The sequence below is a fragment of the Lissotriton vulgaris genome, chromosome 5 (genome assembly GCF_964263255.1).
Source record: "Lissotriton vulgaris chromosome 5, aLisVul1.2, whole genome shotgun sequence".
Classification (NCBI taxonomy): Eukaryota; Metazoa; Chordata; class Amphibia; order Caudata; family Salamandridae; genus Lissotriton; species Lissotriton vulgaris.
In genome coordinates this window covers 101,622,438-101,645,815 of record NC_141693.1, presented here as the reverse complement: position 1 = coordinate 101,645,815, position 23,378 = coordinate 101,622,438, and the positions used below count along the sequence as shown (strand labels likewise).

At 46.5% G+C, this 23,378-nt stretch overlaps 1 protein-coding gene across 1 annotated transcript in view; it reads left to right on the top strand.

Annotated features, from left to right (window-relative positions):
- The window catches only part of CNTRL (centriolin), an 857,679-nt gene that overhangs the window by 361,546 nt on the left and 472,755 nt on the right, over nucleotides 1–23,378 (top strand). Inside the window, exon 17 of the mRNA XM_086920986.1 lies at nucleotides 22,291–22,498. Within this exon, the coding sequence (XP_086777112.1) occupies nucleotides 22,291–22,498 (208 nt within the window). The remainder of the gene's footprint in view (nucleotides 1–22,290; nucleotides 22,499–23,378) is intronic.

The following is a 23,378-nucleotide window of genomic DNA, read 5'->3' as shown; positions in this document are numbered from 1 at the left end:
GCGTCACGCCAGGTGGCGGATGCGGGCTCTGCAGTGGGACCTGAAGTTTCAGTGGGCCCAGCATCAGGGCAACCTGTCCGATCATGTCCTGATCTCGGAGGGCACTGCGAAGCAACTGCAGTGGTGGCTCACGGACCGCGACTGGGTCAGTGGCAGACCCCTCTCTCTACCCCAGCCGGAGCACGTAGTTGTGACGGACGCGTCCCTCCAGGGCTGGGGAGGCCACATGGGAGAGGCGGAGATCAGAGGCCTCTGGTCTCCGGCGGAGTCCCGGCTCCACATCAACCTTCTGGAGCTGCGGGCGATTCGTCTTGCACTGAAGGCATTCCTCCCCTCTGTCAGGGGGAGCGTGGTGCAAGTGTTCACCGACAACACCACCGCCATGTGGTACTGCAACAAACAGGGCGGTGTGGGGTCGTGGACCCTTTGCCGGGAGGCTCTGCGCCTCTGGCAGTGGCTGGAACATCAGGGCGTGACTCTGGTGGTTCAACACCTGGCAGGTTCTCTGAATGCCAGGGCGGACGAACTCAGCCGCCGGTGCATGATGGATCACGAATGGCGTCTGAACTCGGACGTGGCGCAAGGTCTCTTTCGACAGTGGGGAGAGCCTTGGTTAGATCTATTCGCCACAGAAGAGAACGCGCAATGTCAGCAGTTCTGCGCGTTGGAGTTTCCAAGGCGGCACTCGCTCGGAGACGCTTTTCGTCGCGAGTGGAGCTGCGGCCTGTTGTACGCCTTTCCGCCTATACCACTTCTGCCCAGAGTGCTGAAGAAGATCAGGCGCGACCGGGCCCAAGTTATCCTTGTGGCTCCGGACTGGGCTCGAAGATACTGGTATCCCGAGCTACTCAGCATGTCAGTCGATCCCCCGATTCGTCTGCCTCTTCGGGAGGACCTTCTGTCGCAGCAGCAGGGGACGGTCCTGCACCCGAACCTGTCCAGTCTCCACCTACAAGCTTGGAGATTGAACGGCGGCAGTTGAGGCCATTTGACTTGCCTCCCGAAGTCTGTGACATCATTCTGGCAGCCAGGCGTCCCTCCACAAAGTCGGTATACGCCTGCCGGTGGAATAGATTTGTGGCATGGTGCGCAGCAAAGGCTGTGGATCCCCTCTCTGCACCCCTTTCGGAAGTGCTGCTCTTTCTTCTTTCCCTTGCCCAGCAGAGCTCTGCTCTGGGCACTCTTAAAGGGTACCTTTCTGCTCTTTCAGCCTTCTTGAGGCTACCAGATCAGCCTTCTTTGTTCAAGTCCCCTATAGTGAGTAGATTTCTGAAGGGCATCACGCACATGTTCCCTCCTGTTCCCTTCGTGATGCCCCAGTGGGACTTGAACCTTGTTCTCACCTATCTGATGTGTGCTCCCTTTGAGCCACTTCATAACTGTCCTCTTCGTCTCCTTACGCTGAAGACGGCCTTCCTGGTTGCCATCACCTCTGCCAGGAGGGTGAGTGAGCTCCAGGCTCTTTCTTCTTCTCCGCCTTTCCTGTCTGTTCATCCTGATAAGGTGGTGTTGCGTACACGACCTTCCTTTCTGCCCAAGGTTGTCACGGCCTTCCACATCGGGCAATCCATCACCTTGCCCACCTTCTTTCCGCCTCCGCATCCCTCGAAAGAGGAAGAGAGGCTCCACCGTCTGGATCCAAAACGTGCGCTCTCCTACTACCTGGACCGCACTCGCCAATTCCGGGTGGATGACCAACTCTTCGTTGGTTACGTGGGCGCGAAGAAGGGAAAGGCTGTACACAAGAGGACCATCTCCAGGTGGATCATCTTGTGCATCCAAGCATGCTACTCTATGGCGAGGAAGGAGCCCCCGGCTGGATTGCGGGCTCACTCCACTCGGGCCACGGCAACGACAACTGCCCTGGGCCGCGGTGTCCCCCTACAGGACATCTGTCAGGCAGCCACGTGGGCCTCGCTCCACACGTTCGCAAGACACTACTGCCTGGACAGTCAAGTCCGGAGGGATGGCTTCTTTGGCCGTTCCGTCCTCCAGGACTTTCTGGTGTGATATTGGTTCGCAGACCCACCACCGGGGTTGGTATTGCTGGGGTATCTATTCTAAGGTAAGGAATCTATCACTAACGTGTCTCTTTCAGATGCACAAGTTACTACTTGTGTAACGATATATCTGTAAGAGACATTAGTTAGTGATAGATTCCTTACCGCCCTCCCATCCTCCCCGTTCTGCGAACTGATATTTAGGGTTAAGGTCATCCCCTTTCAGGGCCCTAGTTTCAATGGCACCAGTGTTAGTTCTATCATGGCTCTGCGTATCTGGCGCGGAAAAGCTGTGTTATCAGAACTGACGTCAGCGCGCATGGGCGCCGTCTATATACTCCGATGACGTCATCCCGGCGCTCACGACGCCGACGACGGACGCGGAGCCGCAGACGACGCCTACCAGCGCGCAGGGGTATTGCTACGCAAAAATTTCCGGATCCAGTCTGACGCCTGGGGATATTCTAAGGTAAGGAATCTATCACTAACTAATGTCTCTTACAGATATATCGTTACACAAGTAGTAACTTGTGCATTAGAGAGTGAGTAGTATTGAGTAGTAGAGAGTGAGTGGATAGTACTAGAGGGTAGTAGAGAGTGAGAAGACTGATGAATAGGCGGGGTGGATGAATGATGGGTGGGTGGACGGATGTTGGTGCCAAAAGGTGGATGAACAGGCGACCATGGCACAGGCATGGCATTAACTATGATTACATATGGTGACATTTTTGGGTAATCCCGTGGTTTAAGGGGCATGTTTTTTTGTTCTTTTTTTAACCAATAATTTTGTAAATTGTTAACCATTCTTTAAAGTTTCTCTTAAACTTTCTCGGACCGCTGGTGGCAATTTATATATTTTGTGGTTGGATTCAACACCTTTAACCTTTTGAAGTTCACAGGCCTAACCCACCTGCCCAGCCCTTTGCCTTTATGCAGATTGTGCCACTTATTGAGCAGGAAAGATTACCATTGCGTGCTTCCTTTGTGACTGCGTTGTCCTTGTGGAGAGGCTTAAGATAGGTGAGGTGGAGATCTCCACCTGTCGGTTAGTGAATAGCATGTAGTAGTAGGTGAGCAGTACTACTGTAGTACTATTTCATTTACTACAAAATGCAGATTGTATTCAGTCCCCGCTGTGTTTGAATCTATTCAAGGCCAGCTTAGGTCAACTCATCCTTCTGAGGTCAGCAAATGGAGCTACCTCATGTGGCTTCTATAGTACTGAAAGATGGAATATGCTTTGACCTGAATCCACACAGCATTTTCAGACTGCTACGTCACCCACAAAAAGAGTTAAGAGGTTTGGGCACATCAGCAAATTCAGAAAGGCACATTATGAAACTGAAGCTGTGTGTGTTTTCAAACAATTGCTTTTTTAAAAACTATTAAGAAATCCCAACCACAGCTGCAGCTTGTTACTGGTACATATATGATGATGCTGTCAGTATGATGCACTGGGACAGCCAAAATATTGTCGATTTTCTTTTCACAACAATGATTGGATATTTTTGTAAACAATGTTTATGACACAATATTTCTGTCAGATGGTATTTTGTTTATGATATTCGGGGACAAGGCCTTCTTTGAGTTAAATGCTTGATGCCGACAGCCGCTGTGATTCAAGTTCTAGATCTGCAAACTCAGCAAAGTCAACTTATCTAGCATCCGTCTGACATTGGTAAATTGATTATTAATACATTGAGTAATGGTGACTTGTTAATCTATTCACAGTGCTTAGAAATTGCAGAATATCAGAGGCTCTGCATAAAAAAAAAGCAATTACAAAAAATTGCAATTTTTAGTCATTATTTAGGAGGGGTGAGTTATGAGTGATCTGCAGGCCTTTCCTGGTTGAAAACTGGATTATAAAAATAAAACAAGCACTGGCAAAGCCAGCTAGTCTGGGTTTTAGGCGCCAAAGCATGCAGCCGTGTCACATTTGAGGGAACACAGGAGGGAGCAAGCAGTTGTGGACAGACACGACACAACGGCAGTTCCATACACAAACCCTTGTTGGTGTTTCGGCTAAAACATCATGAAAGAATCAGGTGGTGCGCACTTCACTGACCCAGACAGTCGGCGTGGTTCAGTTGTTTTAGGTAAGCTAACCAAAGATAACAAGTTTTTCCAGAAGGTCACGTGGTGTGACCGAGGAAGGAAGCCAATCTCTGTAAAACGTCCTGCCCGAAATTCCAGACCTTTTAACCGCAAGAACAGACATCCTCTCGGAGGATGGAGCATGGGAGTGAGTGACAGGCGCGCAGCATTCCTGCAGCTCACACTGTGAATTATTTACCGCCGCAGAGCCTGAAGCACTCACTGCGGATCCGACCACCTCGAGCCTCGACCAATCAGTGCGCTGCCCAGGCGCCGAACGTTCCAATCAGTCTGCGAGATGGATTAGCGCAGTGTCCAGGCCGGGGGCGGCGCTCCAATTTGCAGCCTCGAGTTACACTTGTTATTACCGAGGCGTCGCGTCGTCAACTCTGGTGGTCTGCTCTTGGCAGGAGTGCCACCTGGCTGATGGTGTGCGTTACATGACTGCTTATAATTATGGTAATTCGAGGGTTGGGGGGAGCTTGTCACAAGCTGGTATCCCCCCCCCCCATTGAAATATATTAAAATGGTAACTGCACATAGAAAACTTCTAAGAGTACATTAAGGATGTCCACACCGCTGTAGTATAATTTACAATATTTAAATTTAGACTGTCCAAGATAGCCATCAGTAAACGGAAATTATCTCAACACGTGGGCTTCTTTCTAATTTATTTATTCAATGGAATGGTCGAAAGGGAGGGGGGGAGCAGGGAGGCAGGCAGACAAGCAGTTAGTGGCAACCAACCGGCGGCGGAGAGAGAGACTTTTCTCTTTTGGAGCCGTCCCGCTCGGACGGGCTCGGGCTGACTTGCTGCTGTGGTAAAAGCTTTCTTATCTTCTTTTTGGGGCGAAACAGATGGCCTCATAAAGAAGATAAAAAAAGCTTTTACCACAGCAGTAAGTCAAGGAAACTAGTCTGAAAGGGACGGGGCTAAAAGAGAAAGAAGAACTTCACTAGGACCTCTTTTCCAATGGCTGGCCACTTTTTAGAATGAACGGTGATGCCAGCCAATGGAAAAGAGGGGCGGGGCTTAACCTCGCTAGTGAAAAATACTCTAAGTCATTAAATCTCGCCAGCTCGACTGCGCATGTCTGCGCAGCCATCGCAGGCCAAGACCTAAAAAAGTATCTGAAGATGACGACCAAAGGTGGGAGCTTCCGGAGGAAGCCTTCGGTGTCACAGGAGTACACCAAATGGTGGTATGTCGACGCCCACCACCAACAACAACCCCAAAATAACAAGCATTGCAAATGCAATGGGTCTCGCCTTTCAGTAAGTTAAAGCCATTTGCTTTGCTAATGGTATTGTATAGCTAAGCAAATATTTAACTTTAATAAAAGGCGAGACCTATTGCATTTTTAATGCTTGTTTCTAAATATGTTGAAGTCGGTTACTGAACATCAAAGACTTGGCTCACTAAAATCTGCAACACAAACTTTCAGACTTTCGTGACACTTCCGGTTGCTCAAATCGATTGCACTAAAGTAACAGGTTAGCACTCTAATTCACAGTTTGTGCTAAACCCATGAAAAATATTCTTAAATTATGTAGGTCCTCTGTAATATATCTCCATGTAGACAATAGTGAAAGGGGGCTGCTTAAAATGTGGTAATATATGTGGCATTAAACAATTGCACATGTAACAAGGACCCCCTGAATAATTGAATTTCGTAATTCCTAGGTCAGGGAAAAGAACATATTTGAGAAATAACAACCTAGGCAATTAAACACAGTGAATTGTTTTAAGGTCAAAGGATATATAGCAATGGACTACAGCTGCTAAAAAACACGGTTTTATTAGTTAGTTAACACAGTTAAAAAAGGTTCATTATATGACATTAAAATAACAATAAAAAAATTCTCATAGTACAGTTGACAATCACAATTTAACACTTAACAGACATAGAAATTTATATTAGCTAGGTGGCATGAAGATTCAATCTCTACGCGCGTTTCGGCGGCCAGCGCCTTCTTCCTGGAGCAGCCACACAATATTAAATGGTAATGTTAGTAGAGGGTAGTTGTTTAAAATTAGATGTTCAATTTCTCTTTTTTTTGGGAAATCTTTTCGGTGTCGATTATGATATAGCTGATTATATGGATGTGTAAAGGATCTAAGCCCGCCAACCGGAACCCTTTAGCATAGATGAGTGCCTGATAGGGATCGGTCCTTGAAGATCTAGATTCAGGATCTATTGCACTCTAATTATTTCTTTTAAGATGTTAGGATGGACTTGCTCTTTTTTGATCTATATTCTTCTTTGATACAGTCCTGAACCTAAAAACGATCGGTATTTTTCTTTTCTATTTTCCAAAATGTAGGAAGTTTCTTGATCCTCTATGATGTTGAGTTCAAGAGATTAAAAGATCTCCCTGCCTAATAATAGTCAGCAGGGCTCTCTATGTCCGGTGGCGGGCAGTACGTCTCGTCGGGTGATGAGCGCGGCAACAAATCATTTGTTGCCGCGCTCATCACCCGACGAGACGTACTGCCCGCCACCGGACATAGAGAGCCCTGCTGACTATTATTAGGCAGGGAGATCTTTTAATCTCTTGAACTCAACATCATAGAGGATCAAGAAACTTCCTACATTTTGGAAAATAGAAAAGAAAAATACCGATCGTTTTTAGGTTCAGGACTGTATCAAAGAAGAATATAGATCAAAAAAGAGCAAGTCCATCCTAACATCTTAAAAGAAATAATTAGAGTGCAATAGATCCTGAATCTAGATCTTCAAGGACCGATCCCTATCAGGCACTCATCTATGCTAAAGGGTTCCGGTTGGCGGGCTTAGATCCTTTACACATCCATATAATCAGCTACATCATAATCGACACCGAAAAGATTTCCCAAAAAAAAGAGAAATTGAACATCTAATTTTAAACAACTACCCTCTACTAACATTACCATTTAATATTGTGTGGCTGCTCCAGGAAGAAGGCGCTGGCCGCCGAAACGCGCGTAGAGATTGAATCTTCATGCCACCTAGCTAATATAAATTTCTATGTCTGTTAAGTGTTAAATTGTGATTGTCAACTGTACTATGAGAATTTTTTTATTGTTATTTTAATGTCATATAATGAACCTTTTTAGGTCTCGCCTGGACATCGCATCCGAAGGATGCGTCCAGGCTGGAGACTTATAGTCGTCTGACACGGGGGAATGAGGGACACGAAACTGTGACGAGCGGCTGGATTGAGCTGCGTGCACGCGCGTCAACATTCACGCATGCGCACATCACAGCCACACGCATACACAGCACTCACGCATGCGCACATACACACGCATACACAGGCACACCCCCGTCACCTACACGCATACACAGAGACCCCTCCACACACACCAGCCCCTCTCCTCTCGGCTCCACACACACGCACACGCATTTACACTTACACAGACACGCAGGCACCCAGACAGGCAACCCCCCCCCCCGTCACACACACGCATACACACAGACTCCAGGACACATACACATACACACACACATGCACGCTCACACACATACACAGTCCGCCGCCGCGCGCGCGCACACAGATGCCCCCCCCCCCCAACAAGGCGAAGCCCCACTCACCGGCATCCTCAGTGCAGCGGCTCCCACCGGCAGCAAGACTCTTCTTCCCTTCTTCGGCACCGGGGCGCAGGGTAGGCTCCTGCCTGCTCCGGTGCGCCAAACAATCGCGGCTCTTCCGTGGGAGGCGGGGTAGGCTCCCGCCCTCCTACTTCCGGTTGTCCCGCCCGGCCTGCCTGACTTCCTGTTCGCAGGCCGGCGCAAAACGAAAGCGGGAGTCCGCCGTAATTGCTTACCTTAGGGCATAGCTTTCCAAACTATGTGTCGCGACACGGTACTGTGTCGCCTGACATGTATGGGTGTGTCGCGCAACGGGGCTCTAATCAAGCATGTCCTTCTATCTGTCTGTCTGTTTAAAACTTAAGACTTAAAGATTTAAGACAGACATACTTTATCGTGCATCAGTGAGGCTGAGGCAGAAAAGGAGCGTGTGTGCGCGGCGGTTTCCTTTGCCGCGCGCGTTGATTGGTGAATGCGCAGTGAGTATTTTTTATAAAACTGTAAAATACTTGAATCAAATGCGCATCACGACGTCTGCGCATGTCCGTGACTTGGTATGATACAAGGAGGCAGGAGAGGAGAGTGTGCGAGCGGCCGGTTTCCTTTGCCGTGCATGTTGTTTTGCCAAGCGTGTTGTTCGTTGAGGGTGGAATGCGCAGTGAGTTTTTTATGAGAAAATTATTAGGTACAATTGCACGGACTTGATTCCTGGAGTACACCCTGTCCACGCACAGAGGACTCCTGAGCCGTGGATGGATCTGGTTTCCCAGGTGACCGATGGCCGGGTTGTGTGCCTGGCCCTCTCCATCAAGTCTTCGTCTGATCTGTTTTGATAAGGACGGGTCGGGTGGGTTCGTTGTTATGGGTGATTGATTTTTTTTTTTGTAAGTACATTCCTCCAAGATACAGTGAAGCGTTTAGTACTTTGGTATTGCGGGTACATTTTGTCTCTTACCTCGTAGCTTCTAATCTACGGCCTTGTGCTGTTGCAGGAACATATCATTTTGCCATTTTGTTCAGACATTGACCAAGCTTAGCTTCTCTGACATAAACCAGTGCACGCAGAAGAGGTACCCGTTTTATGCCACAAAAGGAACAGTAATGATGAGTGCAGAGTGAGTGCAGAGTGACAGTGAGTGCAGAGTGCATGCAGTGAGTGCAGAGTGACAGTGAGTGCAGAGTGCACGCAGAGTGACAGTGAGTGCAGAGTGACAGTGAGTGCAGAGTGACAGTGAGTGCAGAGTGACAGTGAGTGCAGAGTGACAGTGAGTGCAGAGTGACAGTGAGTGCAGAGTGACAGTGAGTGCAGAGTGAGTGCAGAGTGACAGTGAGTGCAGAGTGCATGCAGTGAGTGCAGAGTGACAGTGAGTGCAGAGTGCATGCAGAGTGACAGTGAGTGCAGAGTGACAGTGAGTGCAGAGTGACAGTGAGTGCGGAGTGACAGTGAGTGCAGAGTGACAGTGAGTGCAGAGTGACAGTGAGTGCAGAGTGACAGTGAGTGCAGAGTGTGTGCAGAGTGACAGTGAGTGCAGAGTGAGTGCAGAGTGACAGTGAGTGCAGAGTGACAGTGAGTGCGGAGTGACAGTGAGTGCGGAGTGACAGTGAGTGCGGAGTGACAGTGAGTGCAGAGTGACAGTGAGTGCAGAGTGACAGTGAGTGCGGAGTGACAGTGAGTGCAGAGTGACAGTGAGTGCAGAGTGACAGTGAGTGCAGAGTGACAGTGAGTGCGGAGTGACAGTGAGTGCGAAGTGACAGTGAGTGCAGAGTGACAGTGAGTGCAGAGTGACAGTGAGTGCAGAGTGACAGTGAGTGCAGAGTGACAGTGAGTGCAGAGTGACAGTGAGTGCAGAGTGACAGAGAGTGCAGAGTGACAGTGAGTGCAGAGTGACAGTGAGTGCAGAGTGAGTGCAGAGTGACAGTGAGTGCAGAGTGACAGTGAGTGCAGAGTGTGTGCAGAGTGACAGTGAGTGCAGAGTGAGTGCAGAGTGACAGTGAGTGCAGAGTGACAGTGAGTGCAGAGTGACAGTGAGTGCAGAGTGACAGTGAGTGCAGAGTGCGTGCAGAGTGACAGTGAGTGCAGAGTGACAGTGAGTGCAGAGTGACAGTGAGTGCAGAGTGAGTGCAGAGTGACAGTGAGTGCAGAGTGAGTGCAGAGTGACAGTGAGTGCAGAGTGACAGTGAGTGCAGAGTGACAGTGAGTGCAGAGTGACAGTGAGTGCAGAGTGACAGTGAGTGCAGAGTGAGTGCAGAGTGACAGTGAGTGCAGAGTGCATGCAGAGTGACAGTGAGTGCAGAGTGACAGTGAGTGCAGAGTGACAGTGAGTGCAGAGTGACAGTGAGTGCAGAGTGACAGTGAGTGCAGAGTGACAGTGAGTGCAGAGTGACAGTGAGTGCAGAGTGCGTGCAGAGTGACAGTGCGTGCAGAGTGACAGTGAGTGCAGAGTGACAGTGAGTACAGTCACTCAGCACCACCACATTATCAGTCAGAACCACCACAGCATCACTCAGAACCACCACAGCACCACTCAGCAGCATCACTCAGCACCACCACAGCACCACCAGAGCACCACTCAGCACCACCACTGCATCACTCAGCATCACCACAGCCCCATTCAGCACCACCACAGCATCACTCAGCACCACCACAGCACAAATATGTTCTCTCAATGTTTCAAGCTTTATTACAAATGTCACAAAAAGATGTTAATATTTCACTTCTGTTCTTGGATTTTGTTACAATAAAATACACTGAACATAATCTTCACAAAAGTTATTTACAAAAGTTTAAGCTATTGCCATTATAAATTACAATCACTTTTATTAAGTATTAAAAAAAATTAAAAGCCATTGTTATTTGTAATATCAATACATCTAAGTCACGTAAATACAAATGTTGCATTACAAATGCTATAGGTGTCACATTTGCGAAAGTTATAACTATTGGCATTGTAAATGACAAAGCTATTAATTTAGCTATTTTCAAAACCAACACATAAATGAACGTTTGGTGAATTTCCATTAAAATATTTGACTTTTTTACTAAGATATTATTATACTGTTTTATGCAAACAAAATTTAGATACTGCATAAATAACTTTAATAAAACATATTTTATATGAAGCTTTTTATGTAAAAAAAAAAATATAGCATAAAGCAAAAAACAATTGCCATTTACAATGCTAATAGCTCAAACTTAAATAATGCGAGACCTATTGCATTGCAAATGCTTGTTTACCTGTGTTAACTAACTAATAAAACCGTGTTTTTTAGCAGCTGTAGTCCATTGCTATATATCCTTTGACCTTAAAACAATTCACTGTGTTTAATTGCCTAGGTTGTTATTTCTCAAATATAATATATGTGGCATTGCCACAGCAGGGGTGTAGTCATCAATAGCGAAGCAGCTCCGGTGCCCAGAAGAGTTAGAGGGCCACTGAACTCCTGTCATGACTGTATTTTACTACCCAACGAACAGACAGAGCTTTGTTTGCTCACCAGCACAGTGGCCCATGGCTTTCTTGCTGCGCCACAGGGTTAAAGAACACTGAGGCACTGGGTTTGCCTGGAGGTGTAGACAAGTAGATAAGCTGCTATCCGACAACCAGTATGCTTGATATTTTTAATTAGATGTAACTTTTGCATCAATATCCGTATATCTAATACAACTTGTACAAAAAGAGTTTCTTTTGTGAAACGACAAACCCTCTACAAATTAACTTCAAGCGTATTCATTCATTCTTCCTTTCTGTGTGCCCGCAGAAAGGGGTCCGAGGCTACCTCAAGTTGGTATTCACTTTTTTATAAAACATTACATAAAATAGAGACAATCTATATTCATAGTTTTCTGACACATGATGCATAGTGGTATATTTCTGGTTCTTAATAATGTAATGCTGTGATAAAACTGGAAGCCATGAATTATTTCTCAAATTAAAATCCATGCGGCTTGATGCGCACAGCACGAAAGGTGTGTTGGCTTGAGATGTGAAGAAATCAGAGACCTGTCACTATATTGTAAGGGAGAACTTTGAGTTGTGCAAGCTTTATGTTTCACATTCGTATGTATGCTGCATTATCATTAGTCAGGAGTTGCTGAGACTATCTTACATACCTTCACTATGGTTGAAAGGTACTAGTTACTTACGGTATGCGAATGTCTGCAAAGAATGTTTTGGCGCCACCCAGAGGCCAAAAGCCATAATGACTGCTTGAGAACAATTCTAAATGTTCGATGCATTAAAAACAAGACACGCCGTGCTTTCTCCTCAAAAAAAGTGCCTAGTGTCATGCAGCCAGTGAAGCCTCCAGTCTGTGCATGCACATCTTCTGTCCCACCGCATGCACATCGGAATCGTATTGAATCCAAAAGGCCCTCAGCATGGTAAGAGCAGCGCATGCGCTGCTTACGTCAGGCCGAGACCTTAAAAGGAAAGAAATACTACAATTTCGGACCCAACCACTAGATGGCAGAATAACGCACAGCATGTGAATCCAGAAAATTCTTCAAGCTGCAAAACTACACCGACAGGTAAGAAACTTTTCGCTATCCATAGGCATGCTTTTGTGCACATTCTCTTTCGGTTGGAGATGGAATGTTGCATACTTTGGACATACCTGCTCAAGAGGTCAGTGTTCATACACATAAGCAATTGAAAACAATTTAAAATCACAAAAACGTTTTGGGAGAATTGTTTACCTTTTGATAATATTAGGTCAAATTCTTATCAAGTTAGGAAGATAGGAGGTAATTACAGAATGCCTTGTCATGGGGCGGTGTCTTTTGCTTGTTATAGTGCAGAGCAGTAAACTGAACATCGTATCGGCTCCACACACTATTTTCTTTGGCAGCATTTTGCTGCCCGTAGATGCATGTTGAACTTACTTCGGTCCAAGATGTTCTTAAATGTATGTGTGCTGTAAAAGCATATAGATAAATAACTTTGTTACTACAGATCTTTTACCAGTTACTTTGGAGAGTTTGTAATACGGAGAACACAGTAGCTGGTAATGGTATTACAGTTGAGGCCATATTCACCTTACTTATTAATACTTTTGATTGGAGTATTGTGTCCCTTAACCTTGCCCTGATCTCATTGATTATACAAGGCAGCCTGTATTATAAGGTTTTTGATATTCTGTTTCTTCAGCTTTCAAACATCTGTAAAACTTTTGTTGATGCAATAGTGCTGAGGGCACATTAAATGGGCTTCTGGAGAATGTGTTACAGTCTGAAGCAACCCAATCAACCACATCCTTCCTGCAATGTCAAGCTCTATACTTAATGTATACAATTATTTCAACAGCTCACTAGGTGGTTGTACAATGTTGCCAGTTTGCTTTAATTAACTTTGTGTAGACAACCGTTTATACGTTATTGTTATTTTGTTAGGTTATTGTGCCTGTTTGCAATAAATTCTTTACGTCCTTGAAAGTTTGTACAGCACAAAACTTTCAAACAGATTTTCATAATCTTAGTAGTTCCACTACCTTTTCAGCTGTGCCACGGAAGATGTCATAGACTTTGTGCTCTTTGGGCCTGATTTGTATTAATTGGCAAAGAGGGTACTCTGTCGCAACAGTGACAGAGTTCCCTCCAGGCCAATATAGTGGTCTGCCCGCCAAATGTAATTCCGGGCGGACCTTAAGTTTGGCCATGGCAGAGACTAATCTGGTTCCTGACGGCCCTGAGGAGTAAATGCCATCGGAGAAATGGTTTTAAGTCCCCCCGTCCAACTTAGATGGGCAGGCATGCAGTCATTTTTTACTGTTTCTCACTGCCAGGTAAAGCCTGGTGGTGAGGAACAGTAAAACTACTATAATTCTCCGCACACCATAGGAGAAGCCTCCCATGGCGAGGGAGCATTACTTTTTTATTTTCAGAAAGAAACCCAGTTTTAGGATTTTATTTTTGAAAAGAAAAAAAGAATACTGTTTGCTACTGGGCTGCATCCTTCCAATGCAGCCCCATAGGAAACAGTAAAATGCATTGACAGGAACCGGCCTGATAGCGATTCCTGCCAATGCCTTCATAAATGACCGTCTGCTTGGCGGTCATTTATAGATTACCGCCTCTTCACCATGGGTACAGAGTAATTTACTCTGTCCCCATGGCAGACCCACCAGACATCTGCCTATACCTAAAAGAGGCTGTTTGTCTTTAAGCTCGGCAGTGTGATTCCCCATCAGCTATGCAATATCACTTTGCTGTGTTTGTGGGCTGAAAAGAGAAATTATATCATCCTGTACAGTCATTGTCCATTCTACGTGGCAGTGAGGTATCAAAGTAAAAAAAAAAAGTGAGTATATGCTCTAGAAAGTATGCTTCTGTTGCCTTATCGCTGATCTTTCTGTATATTTCTTCCATTTCCAGCATTTGCTCTGCAGACAAATGTGTGCTATCTGTGGTCATTTACTATCAGAGGTGCACCTATCATCAACATTTTGCAATCCTCTCTATTTAATGTCATTACTTGCTAACTTTCCCGGAGTCTCTTCTCGTTCTTTCACACTCTTTCTCCCTGTCTATTACTTGTTTTATCACCAGTCTCCCCTTTTAGGTCTCGGCTGGCGAAAGCAGTGCACATGCGCTGCTCTCGTCATACGAGAGCTTCTTGGAATCAATACAGATTCCAAAGCTCTCGGAGGCTGTGTCGAAGCCCCGACCATCTTCCTCATCGGCTGGCGTCATCCTGCATGCAAAACGCAGGCTCGGGATTGAAAAGGAGGCTTCTTAGTCCCTCCTTGTTGCTGCCTTGTCTCCTTTTAGCCCCGCCCACCAGGATTTCATCTCTCACTTGCGGCATTACATACTCCTTATCTGCCATGCACTATATATTCCCCAATGCCAACAGCTTTTTTTTTTCAACGCCAACAGCTTTTTTTTTGCTAGCACGGGTAGATTACGTGATTTGCCTAGAATCACAGGAAGTTGAGGCCGACACCGAGACTTGAATCCCCACATCTCCTCATCTCCATCTCACCTAGAAAGCAGTGCTCCACCACTCTCTCTGGCGGTGCCAGACGTCCCTCGCTGGAGGTCCGTGGTGTAGCTGCACACTACAGTAGCGTTGTTAGTACAGATGCAGTCCATCTCTGATGCTGGTTTGCCGACCCACTCTAAAGCGTTTCCATTGCACGAGTAACGCGGCTCTACACTGTGTGTACCCTAAATACTTTACAACTTCGACTGTCAGAAGACATTCATCATGTGTGGCACCCGTTCGGAATGATTTTCCAATAATTATAATGTTCTTGCCAATGTTTTATGATTAACAACCACCCTCTCCCCCACACACAATTACATTCACAGACGCGCTTATTTATTTAAAATGAAAAAAAATGTTTTTACAAGCGGACCTGCAGCAGCTACTCAGAGTGGAACCCACTGTGTGGCAAGATGGTCTTAACAAAGGCATGTGTGTGCGCAGCGCGAATTACTTCCAGAAGGAGCCCCCTGTCATGCGTGAAAATAGTACTCTCTGGAATGTGCTTAGAGCAGAAACGCATTTCAGTAGGAGTGAGACGCTAGAGTGCGGAGTGATGTCACTCCTTAGATGTTACAAAAGCATCTACTGCATTTCAAAAACTGCTTCACACAAAGCCAGAACTAAACACTTATCACCTATTGTGAGGATTTCCAGTTACAATCGCGCCCTACATTGAATGAATGAATGAATGAAATAAAATTTATAATGCGCAACTAAAACCCGAAGGCATCAAGGCGCCTAACAAAAACAAATCAAAACTAAAAAAGGCAGAACACAACTACAAGTATGACTTCGCGAAAAGACGAGTTTTCAGAGCCTTTCTAAATGACTGCATGGTGGGAAGGGACTTAAGTTCCACCGGAAGAATATTCCACCACTTAGGTGCCAGAGTGGAGAAGGCTTTGCCACCCCATTTAGCTCTACGGGTGCGGGGGACTGATAACAGAAATTTGTTGGCAGAGCGCAAGTTCCTAGAGGGGCTATAGGGAGACAGGATGGATCCAATCCCAGTAGAACTGCCTCTGGCCAGGGCCCCGTAGGTCATGCACAAAGTTTTAAAGAGGATCCGATCTTCGATGGGGAGCCAGTGTAGCGATTTTCTGGCGGAGGTGGCCGAGGCACGTCTGGGCAGATCTAATACAAATGTGGCCGCCGCGTTCTGGACCATTTGCAAGCGCTGCAGCAGACCCTTGTTTAGTCCCGCATACAGCGCATTGCAATAGTCCAGACGGGAGCCAATGAGTGCGACCACAACTTGTTTTCTCGCCTGCTGAGAGAGATAGTGTCTAATCTTCCTCAGTACATAGATTATGCCCCAGCAGGTTGAAACTGTTCTATTGACCTGTTGACGCATGCTGAGGGTAGGATCAATCAGGACTCCTAGGTTTTTAGCTAATGTAGCAGGGACAGGACAAGCTCCCAGTGAGTCCGGCCACCAATTCGCCGACCATATCTCTTCCTTTCCTCCGAACACCATGACCTCCGTCTTCTCCCCATTTAATTTCAATGAATTGTGGATCATCCATTGAGCGACTGCCTCCATGCAAGATCTAAAATTGGAGGCAGCCGAGCTGGCCGGCTGGGAGAGAGAGACGAGGATCTGGGTGTCGTCGGCGTAGGAGATTACCTCCATCCCGAAAGATCTAATCAGTCTGGCAAGTGGGGTCACATAGATGTTGAAAAGGGTCGGACTTAATGCCGACCCCTGAGGGACCCCACAATGCACAGACAGGGATGGAGATAAAAAATCCCCCAGCTTCACCCTCTGCTCTCTCTGGTCGAGGAAAGAGGTCAGCAAACACAGGGCAGACCCCTCAACCCCAATCTCCCTCAGGCGTGATGTTAAGACCGAGGGAGAATGGGTGTTGAAGGCAGCCGTGAGGTCTAGCAGGATCAGGAGGGTGGTCTGGCCCCCATCAGCTCATGTGCGGATATTATCCAGCACTATGGTGAGGGCCGACTCGGTGCTATGTTCCCTCCTGAAACCATGCTGCGAGTAATTCAGCTGACCAGAGCTTTCCACGAAGCCCGCAAGATGCTTATTCAGATGGATTTCCAGCATCTTCGCAGGAGCAGGGAGCAGTGAAATAGGGCGGAAGTTCTTTAATACCCCAGGGTCGAGAGATGGTTTCTTGAGCAAGGGCTTTACCACTGCCCTCTTCCATTGCTGAGGAAAGATGCCGTCCCTCATAGCCCTGTTCATGATCTCAACAAGAGGGGGCAGGAGAGATTCCCTGCACTGCTTGAGGATCTTAAGCGGACAGGCATCTAATGGGGAGCCAGACCTAGTTTTATTCAGGAGGTTCTCTAATTCCTGAAGAGAGAGAGGAGGGAAGGAGGCAAGGCGCCCCAAGGAGGAGTTCTCAGCAGGAACTGGTGCGGAAACAGAGGGGACAGAGGGCTCAGTAGTTAGAGTCCTCTGCAGCTCTAAAGCTGAGTAAATATCAGCGATCTTAGTCTGAAAGAAAAGAGCTATGTTTTACAGAGTTGCTGAGAGGCAATAACAGGGTCCGGGATCTGCAGGGATGTCAGAGAGTCAACAATCTTGAAGAGCTCTTTCGGGGAGGTAAGTGAAATGGTGAGAGCCGTGAAATATTCCTGTTTCACCCTTATTACCTCCACCTTGTAGCCCCTCAATAAGATCTTATGCGCCTCTTTGTCCCTTAGATCCCAGCTGGTATGCCAGAGACGCTCCTGTCTCCTGACTCCCTGTCTAAGGAGTCTTAGGTGCTCAGAGAACCACAGAGCCGAAGGTTTTTTCCTCGCCGAATAACGCGACCGGGCAGGGGCCAGTTCGTCAAATGCCATAGTAACGGCCTTTTCAAACTGCGAGACCGCCAGATGAACGTCTTCCTCTTGGGAGGTAGACATACTGGAAATCCAGGGGGCAAGGGAGCTATTAGAGATATTTTTAAAATTCCTCCGTGATTCCATTTTACTCGGGACCTTTTTGTTCCTGTCAACAATCAGACAGGTCACTTCAATCGGTACAGCAAAGTGATACGACCACAAGAGGGGAAGGGGGTCCTTTACAACCAACCTGCCGTCATTGGAGAAGATCCCATCAAGCGTATGGCCCGCTTGATGGGTGGCGCCTCTCACAAGCTGATTCAGCCCACAGGCGGACAAGGCATCCAGCAGGGAGAGAGTATCACTAGCCTCCAACTTCTCTAAGTGATAGTTCAAATCTCCCAAGACCGTTAGATGTTCACGGCCAAAATAGGGTTCAAGGATGTGAAGCAGCTGTTGTCCAAAATCAGCTCTGGGGCCGGGGGGACGGTAAGTCAGGATCCCATTAAATGGGGTTTCGTAAACGCCCTTTAGAGAGAAATACAGGGCCTGGAAGTTATCGTGAGGATCCGATAAAGGTAAGGTGTGACAATGAAAGCTATCTTTATAGAGGATAGCCAGTCCTCCTCCTACCCGACCTATTCTATCCAGCCGAGCCAAAAAATACATTAAAACTAGCCCTGGCAATGCAAACTGTCTTTTATGTAGTGAAGGACTTTACAACACGGCTACAATATGGACAGGAGCACCTCACCTTTAACAGCAAAATGTAGTTGACAGTGGCAGGAGCTGCGTCACACAACTTGCTCACATGCAAAACGGGTAGAAGGATGGAGATTGATTGCATAGTGAAACAAGCATTTAAAATGCAATAGGTCTCGCCTTTAAGTTAAAACCATTTGCTTTGCTATTGGTATTGTATAGCAAAGCAAATGGCTTTAACTTAATGAAAGGCGAAACCTATTGCATTTTTAATGCTTGTTATGTTTCCCTCTCTCTTTTCTTCTGTCTCTACTCACTTTCCGTCTTTTCGTATTTTTGAGGCTACAGTCCCTCATGTACACAGTGTATTTCATGCAGTCCTAAATAAGAGAAGTGTCAGCTCCCTATATTACTCACCTGGTTGTTAGATGCTAAATTTCTCAGTGTGTTGTAGTGTTTTCTACCAAGTTGTCTCTGGTACTCCCACTTTCTCCCTTTCACTTGCAGGCATATGTTCTCTCACTGGCCCTCTCTTGCAGGCATACACAAACTCTCTTGCGCTTTCCCTCTCGCAATTTCTCACTTAATATCTTGCTCTCTCACTGGCACACTCTCACTTACTTATAGCTAGTAATATCATTGGTAGGTCAGTGGCTGTCCCCTGCTGCAGCGGAATTCCTGTATCTTATGCCTAACATGATGGGGCTGCTGATCATCATAGCATGATGGGGCTGCTGATCATCACCCCTCTGTTAATGTCACAATAGTGTGCGACCTGAAGATATGTTGTAGCAGGCTGACAGGATGACGTTGCTACCAGATGGTAAAAAAGATTTTGACCTGCATTTAGATTTGGTAGAGTAGTATTTTTAGGTCTCGCGACCTATCAATGCGCGCAAGCGCATTGAGCGGAGCGAGAATTCATGTCGGCAAAATCCTCTTCAAACCAAGGGCTTTCAGCCCCGCGTTTTTCTTGAAGTTCACGTGAATCACGTGAACAAACAAGCACGCGCATCGCATGCAAGCCCAGCCTCTGCACTCCTCCCCTCGCTCGCATTCCCAGGCTCTCTCGCCCCCATCCGGCACTCCTCCCACACCTCACCGACATCTGTTCATTTCTCCTCCCCCTCCCCAGCCCGAGCCTTCTGCCTCCTCCCTCCCACAGGCTTCCCCTAATTGTTCACTTCACACGGCCGCAGGCCGTGACTTGCATCTGCTTCTCCTGTCTCTCCTCCTCCCCCAACCCGCCATTCAACACATCCTCCCTGTGCCCCCCCCCCATACAGTTGTCTCACTTAGTACATTGTTGAGCCATCTGTTCCTCCACGTGGTCGCTCGAGTTGCCCACCCGCCCCCCTCCCCTTCCGTGACTCGCATGATCATCAAAGGCAGCCCACCCCCTCCCTCTCCAGTGCCTAATCTCTGCCCGCAGCTCTGACTCTGTCTACAGCTTGCTCTCCCTCGCCATTATGACTGCCACAGGTTTGTCCTCTATAAAGAGGCTTCTCTGCGGACCAGTTCTCTCACAGGCAAGCACATTCCTTCCTGTACTCACGTGACTCGAGACTTGGCTTTCGGACCAAGCGCCTTCATCTCTAGCACACCTTATTATAATTCATCAAAAGATGGGGGCCTCCTATTCTTAACTCACTCCTGGCTTTCAGACGTGATCACCGAGTGGATAGGAAGGTAAGACGAAACACACCCCCTGACTGATGTCACAACGTGCAGGCATTGCGTGAAATACACTGAAATCCTGATGTTTCGTTCTAACTGCACCCTGAAAGAGTCACACTGGAAGAATTCCCGGGAACCTCCCCACAGCGTCACCCATTCAGCGGTAATTGAATGAATAACTTTTGTATTGTGGCCTGCAAGACGCGCTCGTGTGGGATCCTTTGCTGTGACTCCACTGAAGCGCGTGTCCTTTTCATCTCTCATCCTCCTATGCTCACCTCACATGCCCCCCCCCATCGTCCCCCCTGCTGCCCTCTGTGGTTCTCTCTTGTGTCCTTCTCCCCATGCTTAGTGTTCTATCATGAGCTTTTCTCCCCTACACCATGCTGCTATCACTCCTCACACTCTGCCTTCTTCCTTTCATCATGTGCTTCTCTTGCCGCCCCTGTGTTGCCCCCCACCCCTGTGTTAGTCTACCTTGTGCACTGATTTCATCGCCAGCTCTCCCCTCTCGGCCCCCTCCCCTGCCCGCCGTGTCGCATTTCTCCTCCCCCCTCCCCTTCTCCGCTGCTTGGGCCTCCACCTCGGTTGGGAGCTTGACATCCCCCACTCCCAGCACGTCGTGCTTGTACTTGTTCACAAACTGCTCCATTTGCTTCACCTCGCCGGGGGACAACTCGTGGCATTTCGAGGGGTCCTGGTCGTGAGCTGGCAGCTGCTTCGCCAACTGCTTCTTCCTGTACTGCACGTCACCCGAGCAGGCCACCGGCAAGAGGGTGAAGGTGAAAAGTGCTCACAAGCTGCGATGTGAAATTAATTACGTCAATTGTATTACATTACTGCAGTATAGTGCTTTCCAATCCTTTGAACGGCCAAAGTGTGTAATAAGCCAGCAGACTGCAACAAAGTGTGTTCTAGTACAAAATAACAAACAGCCACTGAAAATCGAGAGGTCTACGACTTGAGCGTGTTTCTATTAACGGAAATACAGAAATGTCATTCCCACACTCCAAATGCAGAAAGAGTACACCAGAGTGACCTAACCCCACCTCAACATTAAAAACACAAATTCATTCATTCTCTCTCTCTCTCTCACTCTCATTCTCTCTCCCTCACTCCCTCCCTCCCTCCCCTTAAAGCTCTAGCCCGACCTAATACTTCGGGGACAACACTGTTATCCTGGGCTATCAGTTAATCTCCTGAAGGTTAAATTTGCTCGGTAGACCTGCAAAAAAACTGTGAGTGCTTCCAAACAGGACACATCTCAGTATTTAGAAGGCTGCTGATTTTATTTTAAGCCAGCATTTAAGGTGTATTCAGAGCATGGGGAAAAATTCAAAGCTCAAACTTGGTGTTGTACAACGAAACAGCCAATATCATCTATGCCAAGACTCATCTTGGCCATAAAGCATGTAAACACAAACAAGCACTGGCTTGCCAATAGGTCTCGCAGTAGGAAAGTTGGAGCTATTGGTTTTCTAAATGTCATTTTATATTTATATATCGTTATTGGCATTGTCAATAACCATATATAAATATAAAATGTTATTTACAAAACCAATAGCTCCAACTTTCCTACTGCGAGACCTATTGGCAACGCCAGTGCTTGTTTGCTTTGCTTTCAAAATATATCGCTTGAGGATACTCATGATTTTTGAATGCTTAATTCAGGTGTGAAGGTGAGCTCCAAGTGACATTGTATTTTATCAAGCACAATATTTTGAAGCTTCCATATTCCATATTATTGAGTTCCTGATCCCCACAGTTGATTTCCTTGTAACAAAATACATTATCACTCCAAGGATCATTTAGTGTTTGATGTTATATCTTGTACCACATTACTTTCAAACTGAAAACACAATGTCATTTTATGTATGAAAATAGATTATTAAGCATGATTGTCAGCATAGCTGTTGACGTAGGTCAGGCCTCTGATGTGTCTTGCACATGGAGACTGACCGAAAACCTGACTGACAGAAACGAGCACTTAATTCTCATTTGGATTCACACTTCACACTTCACTCATCATGAATGATATGATGGCGGACAGCTTTTTTCAAACCAAAAGCTGTTCTATTTGGGCAAGTTAAAGTCACACCCAGGAGGCGTAGCTGCAAAACAAAGGTAGGTATAAGAGATGAAACTGTGAAGGCAGCACTCCTCTTTAAGTTTAAGTCCAGAGATATCTGTATTGAGAGGCTATAACATTCACACATACCTGCATACACAGGGCATGTGAAAGTACTTTCAAATAGTACCTTCACTATGGTCCCCAAGTCACAATGCTGTACATATTTAAATATTTACAAATGAGGCTAGTTGAGATGATGGTGATTCATATGTAGTTGGCTAAAGTAAATGTATTTTTAATTAGCGTTGTGTTAAAATATATGGCCTTGTGTTTTCTGTCCCCTGCCGTTTATTTTTTTCTTAATTGGTTTACTTCCATTCCCTTCCTCATACCAGATGTTACAACTCGGCCGACATTTTAGGAAACAATCTTGCTGACTTGCAAAAGCATTTCAATGAAATCCTTGCTCGTAGCCAGCGAGAGAAGGAGGAGGCATGTGAGAGGCAACGAATATTGCAGGAAGAAGTGGCAGCGCTCCAAGATAAACTCAGAGCTTTACCGGAAGACTACAAGAAAGCCTGCAACAAAGCAGCAGAAGCAAAGGTGAGAATCAGATTCTTTGAAAGATTGAAAGAGAAAGTCAGAAAGGAAACCTAATCAAGCTAGTAGCTGTGAGGAATTTGTGTATGTATTTTGTTTCCTTCCGCCATCTGTGACAACAGATCTAAACAAACAGTATGATCTTTCTCTCGCTTTATACTCCACTCTTCGCTAGCTACTGTCAAATGAATGCACTGGGTAAAATGTCTTAAGTGAGTACTCTGGGAATCAACACTGATGTTCAACCCTTAGATTAGAGGTATTTCTGTTATTGAAAAATGTGCATTATATCTGAGAATTGGCTTTTGATTGGTTTTTACCTCGCATGTCAGCATTGAAAGGGCCCTTATGCCACATTTGGACTGCTTTGGGCTTCCAGCAAGTGCAGTCGAGTTTCCTCTGGAGCATTGTTGTTTTGCCTTTGAAGCATACCCAGATGTCCTCAGTTAGTAGGGAGCCTGTTCTTTCAATAAATAGTGGCAGGATTCCTTTTAACTGCATTTTTTTAAGATACTGTTGTAGGATAGCTGCCAGCCTCCATATGAAATTTTGTAAAATTTAAAACAAATCTTCATTCAAAAAAGAGACGAGAAGAGAAGGAAAAATTAACTGATATTCTGATGGATACATCTAACCACAGATACCATACTTTTGGAATTTCCCAGATGCAAGACTGGACAGGGACAATTCTTCCAGCAATGACTACGCTAACAGGTGTCACCATGGCGATCTCCTACTGCCCTGGAAGTGATAGAGCAGGTCTGCATATAAGCGCCACCACTGTGTGCTGACATCAGTTTCTATTTTTCGGTGCCCTTCGATGCAGATCCGAAGCACCACTCTTAACTTGGTCTGTTCTCTCCTAAATTTCACTTAGGCCTAT